This window comes from Mesoplodon mirus (assembly GCF_964341445.2).
Source record: "Mesoplodon mirus genome assembly, chromosome: 5".
Taxonomy (NCBI): domain Eukaryota; kingdom Metazoa; phylum Chordata; class Mammalia; order Artiodactyla; family Ziphiidae; genus Mesoplodon; species Mesoplodon mirus.
The window spans coordinates 100,672,740-100,693,294 of record NC_138980.1 but is presented as its reverse complement, the minus strand read 5'-3'; the positions used below and the strand labels follow the sequence as shown (position 1 = coordinate 100,693,294).

Here is a 20,555-nt window from a genome sequence, read left to right as displayed (position 1 = left end):
ACAACACATAACTGGGGCAACTTGAGGGTTGCCAGGCCTGCGAGTGGGAGCACTTGAATTGTTAGGCGCGGGTTTGGACTGGGCAGGGGGGTTTACGACTCCTCCTCCCCCTCAACCACCGCAGCCGGCAGCTCCACCCTCCTCTCCCCAGCCCCCTTCTTCCAGCTCCCGAGCGCCTTTCTCTCTCGGGTCCGCCCTTTCTCAGGGTGTGTGAGCTGGGCGCAGGAGGCGGGCTCAGCGCTGACGGGCTGCGCCTCTGCAGCCAGAGGGAGGAGGGCGGGAAGGCGTGCGGCGGCGGCGGAGGAGGAGAAGGAGGCGGGGACTACGCCGGGCCGTAGCTGGCGCCGAGCGCGGTGGGAGCGGAGAGGGTACCCGGCTGGCTCGGCTGGCGGCCTCAGCCCGGATCTCGACGCCGCAGCCCTGCGCCTCCCGAGCCCTCGTCTCAGTCTCCGCGGCCCCAAGCACGGCGGAGGCGGCGGAGCTGTGGGCCACTGGTAGGTAGCACGGGGACGGCGGTTCCTTCTGCAACCTTTTGTGCTGCAGAAAAGGTGGTGGTGGTGGTGGTGATGATGATGATGATGGGTGGGTGGGTGCGTGGGTTAGGGGGGTTGCCCCAGTCATCGATCCTCGTTGCCAGCCCCAGTCGTGGCGCCGCCCCTTCCTCCCTGCCTCGTCTCGGGGCCGGGTGCGCGGTGCCTGCGCGGTGCTGAGGAACCCTGACCGGGCGGGCCTTCGGGATGGACGGCGGGCGGCCTCAGCGGCCCTTGGCCTCGGCGGTCTGGTCCCCCCGGCGCCCGAGCAAGCGGGTAGAGTCTGGTGGACTGGGTGGGGCCCTGGCGGGGTGCCGGGAGCCCGCAGTTTCTTGGCCCAGGGTGGGGTCGGAGACGCCGTGAGTGTGCAGCGCGTGTGAGTGAGGGTGTAGGGGCGTGCGCCCCCGTGTGCGCGCGGCGTGCGCTCGCCGGGGAGGTGCGGGACTCGACGACCCATTGCGCGTCTCCTGCGGTGCGGCGGTGCGGAAGTCGGCGCGCGTTGGCGCGCACGCTGGCTTCTCCGCCACCGTGGCCGCAACGCGGGGCAGCGGGCCTGGGGGCCCCATTGAGAAGTAGGTCCTTCCCGGGCCTGCTGCGCCTCTGGCTGCCTGCCCGGGCCGCGCGCCGGGTGCGACTGCCCGGGCCAGATAGCACCTCGGGGCAATCCCTGGCAGCCTTATCTCGCCTGCCCTCCTCGTCCGCGCAGCAGTCTGGGGGGGCGAGGCCGTCCGGGAACCCGCAGCCAGCGCCCGCTGCGCGTCTGCCGGTTTGGCGGGGGCGGGCAGACCGGCGGTGGCCGGGGGCGCGCGTGTGGATTGGGGCCGGGTGCTGGCCAGAAGCGAAAGAGGCAGATGTCCTTGGGCATCGCCGCCCTCGCCCCACCTGTCGCGGGTGAACTTTGGGCCAGGTGGGAAGCGGAGGAAAGGGGTTTCCGGGCGGGCGGCAGTCAGACCTTGAGAAGGCGGCCCCATTGTGAAGCTGCCAAACTCTAGTGGTGGAATCTGCAAATCTCTGCCAGAAAGGAGATGGGAACACGAAGGGAATGATGGCCCTGTCCCTTTCTCCTTGTAAATGTTCCACATCCTTAGGGTGTCTCTGCTTCTCCAGCCACGCCAGTTTGCACTCGGGTTGGTTACTGATTTGTGTCGAGCCAAGATGCTGAGCGTGTATGTGTATGACTGTGGCGCACAGGTTAACACTGGGACTGGGAACTTTTTAATCATTCGAGGAAAGAGGAAGAATGGAGGCAATAGCATTTTATAGTGTGCTCGCTACTCCTAGCCAAAAGAACAGCTCTTGCACAACATTTCCGACGTTTCTAGACTCTTCATTTCACATTGTTTTTCTCGGATAAGCCACACTACAGTTCACTTGTAAGTTGCTTTATTTTTTTTAACCCTGTGGAGCAGATTAGACACTAAGGAGATAGAAATGATCTCTTCCCGAAGTTTGTTTTCCCAGTCATTTCAAAATACAGTATTGGTTATTATTGTGAAGCTTTTGGTACTTTCTTAATTCAAGACCATGATTTATGCTTACACAATTATACTTAATGAATGTTTCACAGATTTCTCAGTGTTTTTATTATGTAACTGTGTATGCATTATAAACGTAATAAAATGACCAGCATGAAATACAAGGATTAATGAGCCCAGAGACCTCTTGGTTTGATAAGAACTGGTGTTTAGAATATGCTTCTGCCAACATTTTAGGTTATTATTTAATTGTAAATTAGACTGTTTAGTAGTATCTCTTCCAGGGTATAAGACAGAGGGTATTTATTGACCTTACATAATGGTCAGTGACTTTGTTTACTTTCTCTGTATTACTTTGGAGAGCTAGTGGGCACATTAACCCTTAAAAGTATTTAGTGTGGTGAGAGTAATAAGACCTTATATACAGGATTACTTTTTTTTTTTTTTTTTTTTTTTTTGCTGATTTATATCCTCTGGGGGAAAATCAGCTCGTTTCCTCCAGAGAGAGCTCTGATTTCGTCACCAGCATATCAAAATAAGTTCTTGGTTTTAAGCTTTCATCTGGAACGTTAGACGATTCCACTGTGTACACCTGTCCCATTTCAGTTATGTTTCCTAAAGGGCAAATTTCTTGTAAAGACTGCATGTAGATGTGCAGTTCCAGTTACTGTCAGTCATATTTGTAGTGAAACTGAATTTTTTTCTAAAAGTAGAAGGATGATTTCACATAATGATAAGTCATTGGTAATTTATTTAATTTCTACTAGTAGAAGTAGAAAGAAAATGAATGCTACCCTTTAAGGAATTTACTATTAAAAGAACTGATATTAGAAAGAGAAACACATTTTTTTCTTCTGAACCAATTATGGGTTGTCTTTCCAGGTTGGTGTGGTTAATGATTTGTTTGTAAGGTCAAGGATGGTTTCAGAAAAGTCACACCCTACTTAACTCTTCTTAAAAATTATTGATGATTTAGTTTTTATGAGTTGCAAGTGGAAAAGTAAGATGATTTTAAAGTAACCTTTAATACGAGCACATAAGTATAGCTAAGCATTTTACTTTCATCGTGAATGTTGTACTTTGGCAGTTAAACCATTTTATTTCTGCTCAGTGTTCTCTTGAGAGATGTTTTAGTCCTCTTTTTATTATTAGAGTAATCTCTGAAACTATTGGTAGCAAAATATTTTCATTAGTCTGAATGGAACTTTTAAAAATTGCTGTTTTTTGCCAAGTCTTTTTTCACTATGTGTCGCTCTTCAAATACCCACTCGGAGGAAACTACCTGCTTCCATTTTTTTTTTTTTTCCCTTCCTGTTTTGGGAACTAGAATTAGAACCTGTAACTTCTCTACCAATTTTCTTTGCCTGAAGTTTATCTTGCTTTTTGTAATATAACCTTTAATGATTTGTGAGATTTATTTACCAAAATTCTTGAGGGCTATATGCTCGCCTTCATATTTATAACCTTATGATTTTTGGAAGTGATGTTTTGTTAATTTTTTTCATATTGCTATTTTGTTAATGGATCTGTGATGAAGCCAGAGATTTGTGGCTTTTTTGTGTGTAGGGATTTTGTGTGGGCTTGAAAATTTCCATATGGAGCTTCTATATTTTGGGGAAAATCACTCCCATTAGGTTCCCAATGCCATTCAAGTTTACTGTTATATGTGTTAGATTTATGTTATTTCCATGTCTGTCTGTCTTCCCCTCTTGTCTGGTCTCAGGCTTCACTTTTTATATTTGCACCAGTACCTGTACAATGCTGGGACACAGTAAGACCCAAGAAATTTTGTTGAATGAGTAAATGAATAATTAAATGGCTGAGTGGATACACCCAAAGAAATACTACTCAGAACTGTAAAGAAAGCCACTATGCAAGCAGAGGGGTCTTTCTTCCTTTCTTTTTAAATTCATTGGCTTTCCATTGTTATATATTACTTTTGAGTAGGATGATAATACAATTAGCAAACTGGGACAGGTTTGAGAGATAAAGGGGGTGCTGTAAATAATTATGCCAGGGCACTCCCTGGCTATAAACTGAGACATATGGTCACTGACTTTTGAAGGACATTCTTCTTTATTTTCCTGTGATGGTATCTATCACCTTGCCTGAGAAAATTTGACACACTTGCTAGTTAATGTTTGCAGACTTTTCTGTTTGTAGAAGCTTCATTTACAGTCAGATGTTGGGTGTCTTTTGCTTAGTCACCCATGGCTTCCCTGTCCACAGGCCTATGGGTAGCTCTTGACAGGCTTAATTTTTCCTATTTTCATTGCTTTCAGGATTATGTCACAGGACTTTCTGCTTGTTTCAGCTGCTTATACCTGGAAACGTTATGTACTCTAGCCTTTGCTCTGTTTACTTCCCTTTGGATTTTTTGCTTTTTGTTTTTAATTAATTTTTATTGGAGTATAGTTGCTTTACATTGCTGTGTTAGTTTTACTTCCTTTTGTTTTTTATGCAGTATTTAGTCCATCTTGTAAGAATTTCACATGAGCTCTTTTCCCTTTGGCTGTTTTTGAGAGAAAATCCATTGATACTTTGCCAAAGCTTCATGTTCAAAACATTGGCCAAAATGAATTGCAAGTGCTAGAGATTTATAGATTTTAAAGTATCCTAAAAGTGTTATGTGGAGGGTATATATTTTGGGGACTTCTGAATTACAGTCTTCTAGTTCTTTCTAATGGGAGATGAGAATAAAATCCTTATTATAATTTTTACTAGGTTCCTTTATAGGAAGTCTTTTAAGCTATATTCTTATACTAGTTTCTGACCTCGTTCTTTTTATTTAAAATTTTTTTGTCTTTTTCACCATCTTTATCATCAGCATCCTCTTAGCACCTGTGCATGGATAACGTGCAATTACACACCAAACCGTAAGCCGAGTCAGAAATGAGTAAAAAATGGAACCGAGTTCCTACACCTTGGTTTCGCCCTGTGTTGCTCCCTTGGACTCTGTTTGTATTTCTGTTTTTGGCTTGGCACTGGCATAGGGATAATTAGTTACTACACTTTGTTTACTATGAAATTACAACCATTTCCTAGACTTCCACATCAGCTCTAGTGCAAGAGTTGGATAATTACTTTAAAGCTCCTCTGCTTTCAAATCCAGAATGAAGTTTTAGGTTGATTTTCCTTTTAGTTTTGAAAAAATATTGGAAAAGATATTTGTCCAATGCATTTAAAAGCTTGAAAAGAAGAACGTATCACCAGAAACATGGTGCAAATTATATGAAAGTTTGAGATTTTAGACTGCTTTATAAAACTATTATTTATTTAAAATCAAACAGTTTTTTATTTTTCTAATGTTCCTAGTTCTGGGTTTTCAGTCTAGATTTCTAAAAGTCTAAATGAAATCTATCTCACTTTGTGATAGATGTAGCCCTGAAAAATCAAGTGGAGATACCTTTCTGTATCTGGCATCCAACCATATAACCAGCAAATATTGGCTGATACATTTTTTCCTGGCTTAGAATTTTTGATTAAAAAAATCTTATAAGGTCTGAGGAGAAAGGGTCTATGATTTAGAATGGTTTTGTATAAGACTCTCTTGTATGTGCCTTAGAATTCTGACATTTTTCATGCTGGAAATAGCCCTAGAGTTAGTAATTAAAACTACCTTCCTCCAGCCGGTTCACTCATGAGGCAATAGAGCTTTTAAATAAAATAACCCTCCACACATTTAAGATAGGATCCCACTTACAGAAATTAATATGCATTTTTCAGGAACATGATTATTGTGTAAAAAGCTACACACCTGGGCTTATCACTAAACAGAACCATGTGTGTATAAAGTGATGTCAGTGGGCTTTGGAACCAGACAAATTGGGGTTTGGATTTTTGCTCTGACTTTCAAATAGTATTACTTGATTAAATACTTTAAAACGGGGGTAATATTTTCCTGATGGGACTATATAGTTGTTAAGATTAAATGATATGAACTGCATATAGCTTTTGGCTTGTAGAAGGTGCTAAAAATAAAAAAAATGGTTTTAAAAATTTCCCTTCCCCATTAAAAATCCATTTACTTGAATAAGAAATCAATTTGAACTTTATAACATTATGATTGGGGAGATTCTTTGGGGGTAATTATGTTAAATAAAAATTATTGTTAGGTAACAATTTTTGTTACACTGTAATTCATTTTATGTTAAAACCAGAGGCTTCATTGGTGGAACAGACTTAATTATCTTGGTTTCTTGGTTACCCAATTTGAAAATAGTTTGTGACAAAAAATGAAAGGAAAGGTGTCTAAACTAAATCTAAAGAAGTTTCAAAGGTCGATAATCATGTTGGAATATAATCATTTCTCGGAATGATAGCTCTGGGTGTGTTAGCTCCTTCCAGGGTCCCAAGCGGAGGAAGCACATACCTTTATTAATTCAGTAATAATCCATTTCCTTTGGATAAAACTCTTATATGCTGGTTAGAAAAATAATGAATAACAAATCTTTTGGGGAATGAGTTGAACTGTTGCCACTTCAGGCTTTGTGCACTTACATAGGTAAAATGAATCTATTCAACTCATTTGAGCCACCATCTGCCCCCAACAAGTTAAGCACAACAGAAAACCTACCAACCAAAGAAACCTTCACAGGTGGAAGAAACTTTGAGTTTTCTTGGTCTCAAGAAATTAACCCAGTTAATTGGGGAGGTACAAGATAAAGATAGATCTTCTTATACATTTCTCCCCAAGTAAGAGGTGAAAGGCACAGAAGAGATGTTAGAAACCATAGTAATGTAATAACTATAAAGAAGTGTTTTTGAGTTGTTCTCTTTTAAAAAAATGTTTTTCCATGATCCTTTCAGTCATTTGCCTCAGAGCAGTCTTAGGGAGGATTGTTGCTATTTTATGGCTAAAAAGAGTAGACATCAAAAATTAATTGCATAATAATAACATCACACATTCATAAAGGGGTTTGCAGCATGCAAAGCACGTTCACCTACTTCTTCTCATTTGATCCACATAACAACTTTATGAGGGAGGAAGGATGGAATTGTCCTCATTTTAAAAATTGCTACTTATGCCAGGTCAAGAGGCAGAGTTCTTAGCAAGGCAAGGTCTAGGACCTTTTCTTTTGACCCCAGTCTCAGCATTATATTTTCCATAGGATACTGCAAATCTGTGGAACACATGAAGAGGATTTGGATGGTGGAACCAACCTTTAAACGCCTAAGTTTTCTTGGCTCTTCATTTAGCCCTGGTAGCTACTCTTAGTCTCCAGGTAGAGTTTAAGCAACAGAACAGAGAGAAACAAGCATGATAAAATGCTTGAGGTTGCATTTAGCTGAACAAACTCAAAATTACTTTAATTAATTAATATTGTATCCTATGTAACCTGTACCTGGTGTTAGTATCTCCTGCTTCATCACGCTTTGCAGTTAGAATTGATATAACTACTTTATAAGTTGTGTTATTGTTAAATTAAAGGTTTATTTTTATATTTCATGTTTAGTGTCTGGAGCAGAGCAGAAACATTATTATGCCTGTGTTCCCTTGGGACTCATTGGAAACTGTACAGTGACGTCTTCTGGGATTTAGGCTGGTGAGTTATATTTTGCTTTTTCTGTTTGTTAACCAGTTGTATGAACATAATACTATAATGTGTTTTAAGTACTGTATAAACCAGATGAATATGAAATGTCAGTATATTATTATAAATATATATAGTATAATTATGAAATTTTTCATAGTGAGAACTGAAATTATTATTACAGAATGCTAACATTATAATTGAAGTGTTCGACTTTTTGAGTAGATTTTCCTTTTTTTATTCTTGTAAGATAAAGGAGGCCTTATGGAATAATATTTTAAATATAGTAAAGAGGTAGTTGCTCTAATTTCAGGGAAATTTTAGTAACAATGTTAATCTCCAAAGATTGGTGAAGTAATTTGCAGAAGGTTTGGTTGTGTATTATACATATAGAAAGGCAAACAGGTAACTGAAAGGAATATCCTTTTCACTTAGTCGTTTCTCAGTTTACTGCAAGTGTGACATTCCTTTGATCACACCATGAATTTGAACTGTTAAAAATAGGCAATGCTGTTGTTGTCTTTTTTCAGTGTGTCTGTGTACCTGGGCTGACACAGTTGTCCATGTGGCTCCAAGTCTTTGAAGGGGAAAAAATTTAATAATGACCTTTTTTAGCATTTAAAAAATTATATTAGTGTGAGTTCATGCTTTGGTATGTTATTCTGCTTGCTCAATATCTTTGTAGGTCCTGGCTTTGAACCATGTAGCGTGGTTATAATCTTTTGAAAAAGCAGTTTCATAGTAAGTGATCTCCAAATTAGCAGTCAGCAGTAGAATGATTCAAAAGAATGATGGGGGGAAAAACAGACAATGTTGTTTCATTTAATAGATATAACCTGTCAAATTTATGGAATGTAATTTAAGACACTGAAAAATGGAAGCATAACTAAAGTTTTCAGTTTTGAGGAAAAGAGCAAGAAGTTTGAGAACTATAGTTAGAAAGTACTTTTAGAGGCTATTAAATAAGAAATGATGTGGCTGGGTTATTAACTCATTCAATTGAAATAAAGCACAAAACAAGGAACAATGAGTAGAAGCTACAGAAATGTGTGTGTATGTATCTCTGTCTCCATACAGTATACATATATGTGTACATATGTATGTATGCATAGTTATAGATGTACTTATATGTGTAAATAAAAAGACATTCTAGCAAAGCTGCAAAAGGGGAAATGAACCAACTTGAGAGGTGGTGAGTTACCTGTCATTGAAGGTGTTCAAACATAGACTGGACAATCATTAAGATTCCTTTGGATTCTGGGATTAAACAATATCAGAAGGATTTTTTTTTTTTTTGGCCACACTGTACGGTACGTGGGATCGTAGTTCCCTGACCAGGGATTGAACCCGTGCCCCCCTGCATTGGAAGCATGGAGTCTTAACCACTGGACTGCCAAGGAAGTCCACAGAAGTATTTTAAAGAATTTTAAAATTTGGAGGACCATCAAAAACTTGGTGTGACAGGCTTATTTTTAAAGTCAGGTTTATTGAAGTATAATTTATATACAATAAAATTCACCCTTTTAAGATGTATAGTTTGATGACTTTTGACAAATGTAGCCATTTGTGTAGTGTCAATGTATAGAATATTTTCATGCCCCCCCCAAAACTCCCTTGTGCCCCTTTGTAGTATGCCCTCTCCTCCCAGCCTCAGCCCTTGGCAGCCATCGATTGATTTCTGTCCCAGCAGTTTTACCTTTTCCAGAATGTCATATAAATGGAATCACAGAGTATATAACATTTTCTGTCTGCTTCTTTCACTTAGTGTAATCCTGGTTTGTTCCTTTTCATTGCTGAGTGGTATTCCATTTTATACATGAGCCACAGTCTCTTTGTCCGTTACCCTGTTGGTGGATGTTTGGATTGTTTCCAGTTTTTTTTGTGGTTATGAATGAAACTGTCATAAACATTCATGTTCAGGTCTTTGTATGAACATATATTTTCATGTTTCTTAGGTAAATACCTACAGGTAAGGTGGGTGGGTTGTTTAATAAGCATTTATTTAACTTTATAAGAAATTGCCCAACTGTGATCCAAAGCGGCTGTACCTGACAGAGGCTTCTAAGAGGCTAAAATAACTGTAACTATACCAAAGTATGTGCAGATGAAGAAGCCCAATTCTCACTCAGTGCATAAATTTATTTATATTTTATATCCAGTTTTAACAAGTTTGATTAGCAGATGTTTTTAAAGCACAGCAGTGGATTAGAAACAGTAAATTAGAAGGCCTTAGGAATAGGTTGTTAGCAGTTGGAAGCAGCCAAAAATGATATTCACTAATGTGACTATAACTACTGATTAAGGAAAAGAAGGCAGGAACTTACAGGAGTGAAATTCTTCTGTTAAGTTCTATGTCTATAAGACAAGTTCCCAAACATGTCTGCATATTAGAATCACCTGCGGTATCTTTTAAAAATGTCAGAGGCCAGGCTACGCCCCAGATGATTTAAATCACAGATCTGGGATAGAGCACAGACATCAGTATTCATTTATTTTTATTTTTATTTTTATTTTTATTTTTATTTTTATTTTTTTTGCGGTACGCGGGCCTCTCACTGCTGTGGCCTCTCCCGTTGCGGAGCACAGGCTCAGGACGGTCACAGTCTTTTGAATGTGCTGGTCTTGATGCATCAGGTTCCCCTACATGTGTGTTGTGGTTTGGACTTTTTGCTTTAGTTTCAGCTAAACTTCACAATTGCATGCTGTACCCAATGTTTTTAAAATGTACACTGTGTACATTTTCCTGGTAAATATTAAAGTGTTTCCTTGTTTAGCATTGTCTAGTTTTGAGTCCTCATATATTTCAAAGAAACAGGGTGGTGCCTGTGAACATTGCCAGGTCTTCCGTATGCTGTATAAATATACTTGAGTGCCACTGTTGCTGATTGCACTGTGAGGGAATTTGATATTGAAGACCCTTAGGTGTCATTTAAAAAAATGACTGTTGTTTCTGGTACTTGTTTATGAAAGTCAGTTATAAAAGCAGTGTTCAACTACAAGTTGACTTCTTTATGCTTGTTGCATTTTCTGTTCTAGACTCTATTCCACAGAATATTGCTGCTTCTGGTATCATATTTTCTGTTTCCAGTTTTTATTTTTGCTTTAAACTGCATATGAAAGGCATTAATGGAAACAGTAAGGGTCTCTGTTGTTGGTCTCCAATTTGTACTGCTCTGCAGTGCGGAAGTTAGCAGTGGGCCTGATTTCTCGGTTCACATTTATTCTTAAGGATGCAGTGGGCGTGGTGCCTGTTGCACATATACCTGCAATATTTACAAAGAGTGCTTTGTTTATCTTGGCAGTATGTTTTTTTGTTTGTTTTTTTTTTTTTTTTGCGGTACGCGGGCCTCTCACTGTTGTGGCCTCTCCCGTTGCGGAGCACAGGCTCCGGACGCGCAGGCTCAGCGGCCATGGCTCACGGGCCCAACCGCTCCGCGGCATGTGGGATCCTCCCGGACCGGGGCGCGAACCCGTGTTCCCTGCATTGGCAGGCGGACTCTCAACCACTGCGCCACCAGGGAAGCCCGGCAGTATGTTTTTTTGATACAAGTTTTATTTTAGAATATAAAACAAAATGCTTAGTCATGAATATTGTTAAAAATAACAAACCCATAAGCAGAGTTTTCATGGTAAAATACAAAGAATATACTGCTAACACAGGCTACATCCGATGTAGTCACGGTAGCCGAGTTCCCTGATGAATGCCTTTAATAAGAAATTTTGCAGTGAAAATTATTGGACATTCATATATGCTGACTTTGAGGCCTTTCAGTCTTTATTGTCTTTCACGTCACCCCATTGTTTTAGAGGGTACTTCCCCCTCTTCAGATGGGACGGTACCTACACTACTTCTGCCCATTAAAAAGATCAGTAAACGTTAATTGTGTAACTGCTCTCAGGATCTTGCTCCAATATTTAAATCTACTCAGGAAATTTTCGGCAATTTAATAGCATAAAAAGTTTTGTTTTCGGTCACATTGAGGAATGGAAGGTTATGCTGCTTAGTCAGCACTCTACCCGGCTAAAAATGAAATATTTACTTGCCAATCAGCTAGCTTCCGCATAGCTTTCTTAGTGCCACACAGTAGATGTTCTTTAGAAAGGCAAAATATAAGTAAAAAGGATCATTGTTTTAAATCTGTGCAATTTGCTGAGTCCTGGTTGCACCATTCATATTCCTACATGAGTGTCAGGATCTGAAGATGTTCTTGTATATAGGACAGTATGCTACAGAGACCATGAAAGCACCTCAAAGAGCTGTTAGTTTTGAGAATATGCAATCGTTTGGAGCAGGAGTACCGATGTTTTATAACTAAAAACTGCAGTTTTCCAGCCCTTAGAATTACTCATCAGAGGTTCAGCAGGTAGCAGCTGTTATGTATGTAATATCTAAAATGAGCTTTTTCATGTTCCAGTACAGCAGGACTCTCCTTCAGAAGTGTTACATAGAGTATTGATCCTTAGTTCCTTGGTTAAAAATTTTTGTTAGAGGATATTAGAAATGCTTATTTCTTTAACTTTCTGGTTAAGTAGTGTTTTCTACAGGGAGCGTATTGTTTACGTTAGTAAAGTGTAGTAGGTTTCTTACATATGGTAAGTTTTCTTAAAGTATGGTAGGCTGCTTGGTTGAAATTTCCAGAGTTCTTAAACTACATTTTCTGCTGAAGAATCTAGGTTAAATCATTGTCTATCAGGTTAGATATCTGAAGATCCTGTTGGATAGTTTTGCCCAAGCCAGGTGATATTTTTTATGGTGTTTTGGCTGCTGGAAACTTAACCAGTCATAGTTACTCATCTAACAGAAGTGTCTTTTTCTTGTCACATCAAATCTTGACCTTTATACATTGTCTCACTCACTTTCTTCACTTTTCTAATTTTCTAAGTACTTATTTTTAAGCTGGTATATAATTTCTTTTTCTCTCAAACCTTTGTATCCTGCCATTCATTATCCTCAGCCCCTAGAGATTCTAAGTATTCCTCTTGGTCTGCCTTGATGCAGCAGGATTGACTTAGTGAGCGAGCAAACTTTTGATGATTGCATTGACCAGAGAAGCCTGTGCCCACTCTTCTTTACTGTGACTTTGCACACTGGTAGCTTGCTTAGCAATTTTTATACTAAGGGGCAAATAAGATGACTTCCAGCTTAGCCTCTTTTTGAATTATCACCCAATTCAGAATGGGTGCAGTGTGAATTCATGAGTTTTAGGAAGTTTATAACACACCAGAGAATGCAGTCAGGTGACTGGTGGAAATCCATGGACTGTCACGGACTGCCAGATTTGGAAGAAACCTAGACTGGTTTGTCACTTAATGTGGACTGATTGCTTGAGTGTCACCACCTAGGTAACTCTCCTTGGGTGGTCTCCATCTCCTCCACAGCCCTGATTATTTAGGTTTCACTGACCCTCCTCTCCTTCTCTTTCAGAATGAAGTATCAGAGAAACACTTCCCGCCTGTAGCTGCCTGTCAGGTTAGGTATGTTGGAGGCCTTGGATCTGTCCTCTTGTGCGCTTTCTGGACTGCAGAATTAGTGGGAAAGGAAGGATTAATTTGTCATTTGGCTTAGAGTAGACATTTGTTTGTTCAGCATAAAATCTGATGAGGTTTCATATGGCCCTCTAAAGTTTATTAGATGAGAAATCTTCAGGTTTTTGCATGCATATCAAAGTATGCATGGTAGTCACTTCCTATTCCCATCCTTTCAACAGAGAAATAAATTATACAATTAAATATAAATTTATTTTTACATTAATAAAATAGAATAAAGCCAATTAATTTAAATCTAGAAGTGTTGAGGGACTAAGGTATTTTGGTTAAATTAAAATTGGAAATAGTCTAAGATTTAGAGTAAAAAGTAAGTAATAAGCAAAACTATATGGATCCCTTTGACATTTACTTTATCTCAGGAATCATTCTTGATATTAGTTTTCAGTTGTACTAGAGATGTGTGGACCATAGTGAGGACAGGATGGCATCTGCTAACTTCTTCATAGTCTTGGTTTATTTATTTTCTAATGAAGGAAAAGAAAATACAGCATGCAAATGAAGGAATAAAGTTGGAACTTTTTTTTTTAGCTTTCTGATTGCTTAGATTTTGAATGAATACCCAAATTTTAGAAAATGATTCAATTAGGAAAATGTTATTTGTTTTACAAAGGGATTCGTGAGAGTTATTTAAAATCACATTATTTTTTGACATGTTATTAGTTGACATCATTTTAATTAGTGATCTGAGACATTTAAAACTGTGCTACCTACTTCTAATTGAAGATCAAGTAGAAGTAAAGTTTATCAGAAGTGACATTGTCACTCAGTTTTCCTTGGATTTTATTTTCCAAAATTCCATCTGCAAGTTTCTAGGAACCTGCCCATTGTTTGTGGTATTTCTGGTTGCTGGGGTTTTTCAAATTATATAATGTGATCATTGTGATGAATAATATTAGTATTCATTGTGAATTGTTCTGCCATTTACCAAACTATTCAAAAGCGCACTGTCTTAGGTGTTACAGAATAAAATAACTGTCAAATCTGTGGTATATTTTAGGATTAAATAGTCAAATAACATTTGATTTTTATATATGTTTAATATTAAAAATGGCCTGATTTACTGGATTTAGGATTAACTTAAACTACAAAAGGTTTTCTTTAAATAATTGATTGGAGATACAGAATAAGGAACATTTACAAGGTTTGTGCGAACTTTCCCTTAAGACTCCTCCATACCTTGAAATTTTTTTTAGGTCTAAATTGGATTCTTTGGAGAAATTAATCAGCTTTTACCTTTTATTGTATGCCCCTTAAACACAGTTGAAGAGTTAATTTTAAAGTTAATTTTTGGGGCTTCCCTGGTGGTGCAGTGGTTGAGAGTCCGCCTGCCGATGCAGAGGACACGGGTTCGTGCCCCGGTCCAGGAAGATCCCATATGCCGTGGAGCGACTGGGCCCGTGAGCCACGGCCGCTGTGCCTGCGCGTCCGGAGCCTGTGCTCCGCAACGGGAGAGGCCACAACAGTGAGGGGCCCGCGTACTGCAAAAAAAAAAAAAAAAAAAAAAAAAAGTTCATTTGTATGTTGGAAATATTTTGTGGATTCTTATGAAATTGTCTATGATTATTTTTATTTGCTTCATTATGTTGAGCTCTGTATTGGATTTGCTTAATAATCGCATCAAGGAATAAACTTTGTGTGATTGAATGGAGTGCTGCATTTAGAGAAGTATTGCTGTTGTTTTCTGTTAACGCTTCTCCATATAAGCCTTTCAGTAGTCCTTCAGACTTTAATTTAACCTGCCTTAGTTCTTGAAGGCAGAGAAGTAGTAGTCATTTCATGCTTGCTGTGGAACATTTAATAGACATAGATAAAAATCTGTCAGATGTACATTGGCTGTTTTTCAGGCCGGTGTTACTTCATGCTCCCTGAGCCTTCTCAAACCACCCAGCTTGGCCCGAGGTTCTGAGCGTTATACTCTTCTAATCTGAGTCTGTCTGCTTTTAGGAGTGTGCAGACTGGTGCCTAAAATGGAAGTAGATGTTAATGGAGAGTCCAGAAGTACCCTGACCACCCTGCCCTTGCCCGTGGCCGAGGTGAGCTCCCCGGGAAAGGCAGAGGTGGAGAAGCCCCGCTGTTCCAGCACTCCGTGCTCGCCGATGCGCCGGACTGTGTCAGGCTACCAGATCCTCCACATGGACTCTAACTATTTGGTTGGCTTCACGACTGGTGAGGAACTCCTGAAGTTAGCCCAGAAGTGCACAGGAGGTGAAGAGAGTAAGGGAGAAGCCGTGCCTTCCTTGCGCTCCAAACAGCTGGATGCAGGACTTGCTCGTTCCTCTCGTTTGTATAAAACCAGAAGTAGGTACTACCAGCCGTACGAGATTCCAGCTGTCAATGGCAGGAGGCGAAGGCGGATGCCCAGCTCAGGAGACAAGTGCACTAAATCTTTACCTTATGAACCTTATAAGGCCCTCCATGGGCCTCTGCCTCTCTGTCTTCTTAAAGGTAAGAGGGCTCACTCCAAATCTCTGGACTACCTCAATCTAGATAAAATGAACATCAAGGAGCCAGCTGACACAGAAGTGCTACAGTACCAGCTTCAACACCTGACCCTCAGAGGGGACCGTGTGTTTGCTAGGAATAATACATGAGTGACTTGCAGAGAATGTAAACCAGTTTAGGTCAGCCTACACTTGGCTAGAAAATTCCACTGTTGTACTCTGTACAGGACTCTTTACATTATAGATGGTTAAATCAGCTAAGTGTTCCTGGAACATAAAAATTGGATCAAATTTTGAATACAGGAATGAAATCACAGGTACTTGAGGTGAAATCGTTCTAGAACACGCAACTGCAAGGAAAACAGAATGTTGACCATTAGTTTGTATCGCTTTTTAGCTGGGAAAAAAAGGCTTTGGTACAGTAATATCGTCTTTAAAATTCTGATACTCAAATTGGAAATGTTATCTGCTTGGTTGTTGCTGACTTGGTATGATTCATTAGAAATTTATATCTTAAGTACTCAAGTACTTCTTTAATCTCTGTACTTTACTATAAAATATATGTAATGATTTGTTTTATGAAATTTAGAACTTGAAGATTGCTAAATTGGACCACGTTTTATTTTTAAATATTGAGTTTAAATATTTTATAACTGGTTTTGCACTGAAAAAAATTAACATTTCAAATTGACAAGAGAATAATCTTTCTTCACTTGCTTCAGTAATATTATTGAGCAGTGAATTTTTTATTTCCGCATGGAAAGTTATTGATCTCTATGGCTGTAAAATATTTCTTTATAGCGTTATTAAAGTGTGTCTTAATAAAATTAAATTTGGGATACAAAGTATTTATTTTACAATGGGTGGGGGGAAACTTTACAGGAAAGTTTCCAATATGAAGTTTTCATAAGTTGAAAAAGTTTCCTTAGTGCTTATTTTCTAATTTAAAATTCATCTGGAATTTTAAAATGGAAAGGATTCTTTAAATTGTGGATTATAGGCATAATACTGATTGCATCTGAATGTTCTGTAAGTGAATGGAACTCTAATAGAGGAACTCATGATTTCTACTCTCAAATGCTTAAACTAAGTATGAAGTGATACCATTCAGCATGGCATCGGGTCATTTCAGTTTTAGTTCTGTGCAGTACAGGCACTCATTGAAATTCCACTTTCTAGGATTAGTGCAGGAGCCTAAAGTGCTTCTACAGTTTTAATGGGTTAATCCTGGATTACTTAACAATTTATGTCAATTGCACTGGTTTAATTTGTTGCTAAAGAAATAATGCCCTGGCTTTAGTAACAAATACAGCTCAACTATTCTTGAACATATTTTGAAAAAAAAAATGTATGTAATGTACCTTTTGTAAAAGTTTCTATTTCTTTTTTTCTTTTTTGACTCTTGAAGGTGCAATTTATTACTGAATTGGCATTTCTGGCAGCATAGACCTCCTTATTTTAAAGTTTATTTTGGGGGCTGTGAGTTTCTAAGGTGTTAGCAATCTTGCTTATAAAATAAGAACACCTTTTAATTAAATGAGTGGGTCATTCCTGGTGCAGTTGTGACTTTTCTTTGGCCAGAATGAATGACAAACTATTTAGAGCAGCATAAGTATTAGAAAACCCTAGGAACTCTTAATCAACGTTTATTATACTTCCACTGAGGCAAATCATGTGAAAGAGCCTCAGGGAAGTTGGCCCATATCTTACTGAGTTGATCAGATTTCTTGGTGGGCTGGAAATTTTCAGCTATTTTACATTTTAAAGTAAATTGCACCTTTGTAACATATTGTATTGACGAATGATCACTAAGATTAACTATATCTATACAGTCATTAGTTTGACAAGAAATAGAATCCTGTCAGATGCCAAAGAGTTGGGATTTTTACGTTTAATGATTAAACACCATTATTTATTGATGACTTACCCTGTGGAACTGTATTATTTCTAACTATGAAATAAAAGGGTGATGTAAACACACATTGTTGTGTTGTGCTTTAACGAGGTCCGTCATCAACAGGCCAGTTACTGTTCAAGGATTCACCGAAGCAGTTATTTTTAGATTCCATTTTTGTTAAAATAAAATAATAATTTTGCATTTGGTGCTCATTCACATTTCAAGGTGAAGGATGTATTCATGGCAGTGGTATGTGTTGAGTCACACAACTGTGTGACTGTGAGATCTGTCTCTGCCCATGCGCCTACATAATTTCTTAAGCTAAATAAAAATATGTAGCTGTTTCATTTTGTTTTTAAAGACAGGTGTGAAACTCTGCAGCAAAAATGGGGGGGTTTAAAAGTTTGAGATATATTTTCTATTATGTGATTAGTAAATATATATAATTTAAAGTTTGGTTTCCTAGAAAGAAAGTTTCAAAACTCAGGATCAGTGGTTTTCAGAATGTGTTTGCAGAGCCCCTTCACTAGCTCAGTCTTGCTTTCCCTACACTTTGTGCTTATGCTCCAGTAGTAGGTAGTGATATCCTATCAAGAAAAAAGGTTAGGGAGGATCTCTAAGCTGGGGGGAAAAATCGCATTTTCTTTAGCCTTTTAATATGGTTTCTATTTTAAAATTCTTTTTCCCTCCATTTTCATTCAATTTGATATTCTGTACTAAACAGGACATACTTTTGGCCATCATATACCTGCTGATATTATCTTAAAATACATTGCAGTATCACATAACTTTAATTTTTTTTTTTTTGGCAAAAATACCATGTTTTGGAGGCTCAGCTGTTGCATTAAAGTAGCAATAGAGTTCAGTCCTTGCCTCAGTCTCAGGTGAGCTTCTTTTTCTCCTCGACTTTTGCTGCATTTGTACTTCTGGTTCCAGGGCTCCCAGCGTCGGCAGTCAGGGAGGAAAAGACTCTATGGGGTGGATTAAAATGTAAACCTGTTCAGATCCCCATGTCTTCCTGCCTCTGGCTCAGCTAGGCTACTGTTGAGACCCATTGAGTCCTCTCCATCTCTCCTTGTGCCCTTTAATGCCCAAGTGTGGCTCGCTGTGTCTTTTCCTTCCCTGAGATGTTTATTTAAATGATTTCAATATTTGAGGTGTGGGAGCTTTTAGAAGATTCTAAGTGAACTTTTAAAGGCAAATCGGCCTTTCACTGAAGAAAATATTACTTGAGCTCTTGGGAAAAGCAACCTATGCTTACTAATTTTCTCATTCTTACATACTTTTGTCTTGGAAGGGCTTTTATTCCATTATAGCCGTCAAAATATTTTTAAGGGAACTTTCAAATGACTGTGGCCTAAGTGGTTTGTTCTCAGTCATGGAAGGGAGGAGACAAGACTGTCAAGCATAAATGGTGTAAATGCTCTAGAAGAGCTGGAGTGGAGAGAGAGCAAGGATGTACGTCACTGTAATGCAGAGAGGACAGCAAGTATTAAGTAGAATTGCCTTTTTAAACAATGGAATTGGATTAGGGTAATGGAAATTGATGAGGAAGATTGCCTTGGAAATATAATAAATATGATTATAAAGGTAGAAGTGGAGGTTGTCAGCCCTTAAGGATGCACCTTCTACTTTGTAGTGTGCTTTAGAATTATGAAAAGGTTGTTGTGATACATTACATTAGAAAAAAATTCAGGATTTTTCTGGCTGATGAGAACACTACTAGAAACAAATAAAAATAAGAATGGGTTTGATTTGTTATTTTGAGTTTGCTGGGCTCACAGGTCTCTTCTTTAGTTGGGGGGAAAATGTTGAATTTTTATTCTCGCCATGGTAAAATGACTTTGTGTCAGGTTTTGTTAAATTATTTCAGAGGGAAGATCTGAAATCAAATCTCCTAAATGTTGTCACCCCGATCTTGGGGTTGTCTTTGATGTACACATTTGTCGGAGAGCACAGGATGAGAAAAGGGAACTCTTTAAACAGAAGAACGCAACATCTACTGGAATGAAAGAGTTGCTGCACAGACAGTGGAATCCTTAAGTGATCCTGGCTGGGGTTGCTTCTGGAATAAAGAGCTTCGATGCTTTTGCTTTTGTGGAAAAGTTTAGCGGCACTTTAAAAGTTGCTACACGAATGCTCTCGAGAAAGGGTTCTTACTGTGTGCCGGTGCAAAGAGGGAGGGGAACACTGGGTCCATGATGTTGACCTTTAAGTCTAATTCACCGGGAAGAGTATTCTTCAGCAAACTTTTACGTAAAAGGATTATACGTGGAAATATATATTTGGAAGACCTTGAACCCTCTGTGCCTGGTCTAATGCTTCAGTTAGGGAAAGGAACTTAGGCAGTAAGAAGTTCTTGAACTTAATGAAATTCAGGTTTTGGCTCAGGGTTTAGAGTTGAGGTGGCAAATACTGAGCATACATACCACCATGCTCCCCACCTATGCATGTGGCAGACATCACTAATCCATTATTAGTATCAGTGTACATTCTCTCTCTGAGTCCATATGTGACCTTATTATCTTTCTTAACCCAGCACTTTAGGCAGCTGCTAGTGAGTTGATCAACATTACAGTGAAGATAAAACCTGTTTGCCCACCACACCCTCTGCAATGGGTTATAGTGTGAATTTTAAAATGGTCTGAACGTTTTTGAGGAGACCATTCTGGGCCCAGTCTTCTAACCAGAGAACAGAGGAGAATTCAGAAGGTGCCTACTGAGAATATGTAGGCATTCTGGGGACAAAAGAGATTAAGATGGATTTCACCTTCAAGGACATGCCTGTTATTGGGAGAGGTAGGGCAAGGTAGCATAAGATGTATGCCAAGTGAGTGTTTTGTAGAATAAATATTAATTTAAGAGAGGAGCTTAAATCCTGCGGGACTGAAATCTGAGAAAGAACTATCTTATTCATTTTTCTGTCAGTAGCTTGGCCTATATACTGAATGTGCTCACTTAACATTGCTGTCTGTGTAGAAAGTGAAAAAAAGTGACTTGATGGGGAAGTTTGGGGAGATGAAAAATATGGGAAAGGCAAAATCTTAAAATAATTGAATCTGAGAAGGGTCAGGGCATGCCAGTAATGTTCAGTGGTTACCTCCACCTTTCTTCTAGGTGGCCTGCTAAGA

At 39.3% G+C, this 20,555-nt stretch overlaps 1 protein-coding gene across 3 annotated transcripts; it reads left to right on the top strand.

Moving 5' to 3' along the window:
- The first annotated feature begins 288 nt into the window (after positions 1-288).
- MACIR (macrophage immunometabolism regulator) lies at positions 289-17,604 on the top strand. Of its 3 annotated transcripts, none has more exons than XM_082621427.1 (4): positions 289-494; positions 7,462-7,551; positions 12,965-13,014; positions 15,031-17,604. In XM_082621427.1, the coding sequence occupies exon 4, from the start codon at positions 15,054-15,056 to the stop codon at positions 15,675-15,677; it is 624 nt and encodes a 207-aa protein (XP_082477553.1). In that variant the 5' UTR covers positions 289-494; positions 7,462-7,551; positions 12,965-13,014; positions 15,031-15,053; the 3' UTR covers positions 15,678-17,604. The 3 variants fall into 3 exon arrangements, with proteins under 3 accessions (XP_082477553.1, XP_082477555.1, XP_082477554.1); XM_082621428.1 differs by lacking the exon at positions 289-494 and adding an exon at positions 1,670-1,903; XM_082621429.1 differs by lacking the exon at positions 12,965-13,014.
- Positions 17,605-20,555: the final 2,951 nt, after the last annotated feature.

Excerpts from the sequence above, each read along its gene's own strand:
- MACIR (XM_082621429.1), top strand. The coding sequence starts at position 15,054 with ATGGAAGTAGATGTTAATGGAGAGTCCAGAAGTACCCTGACCACCCTG.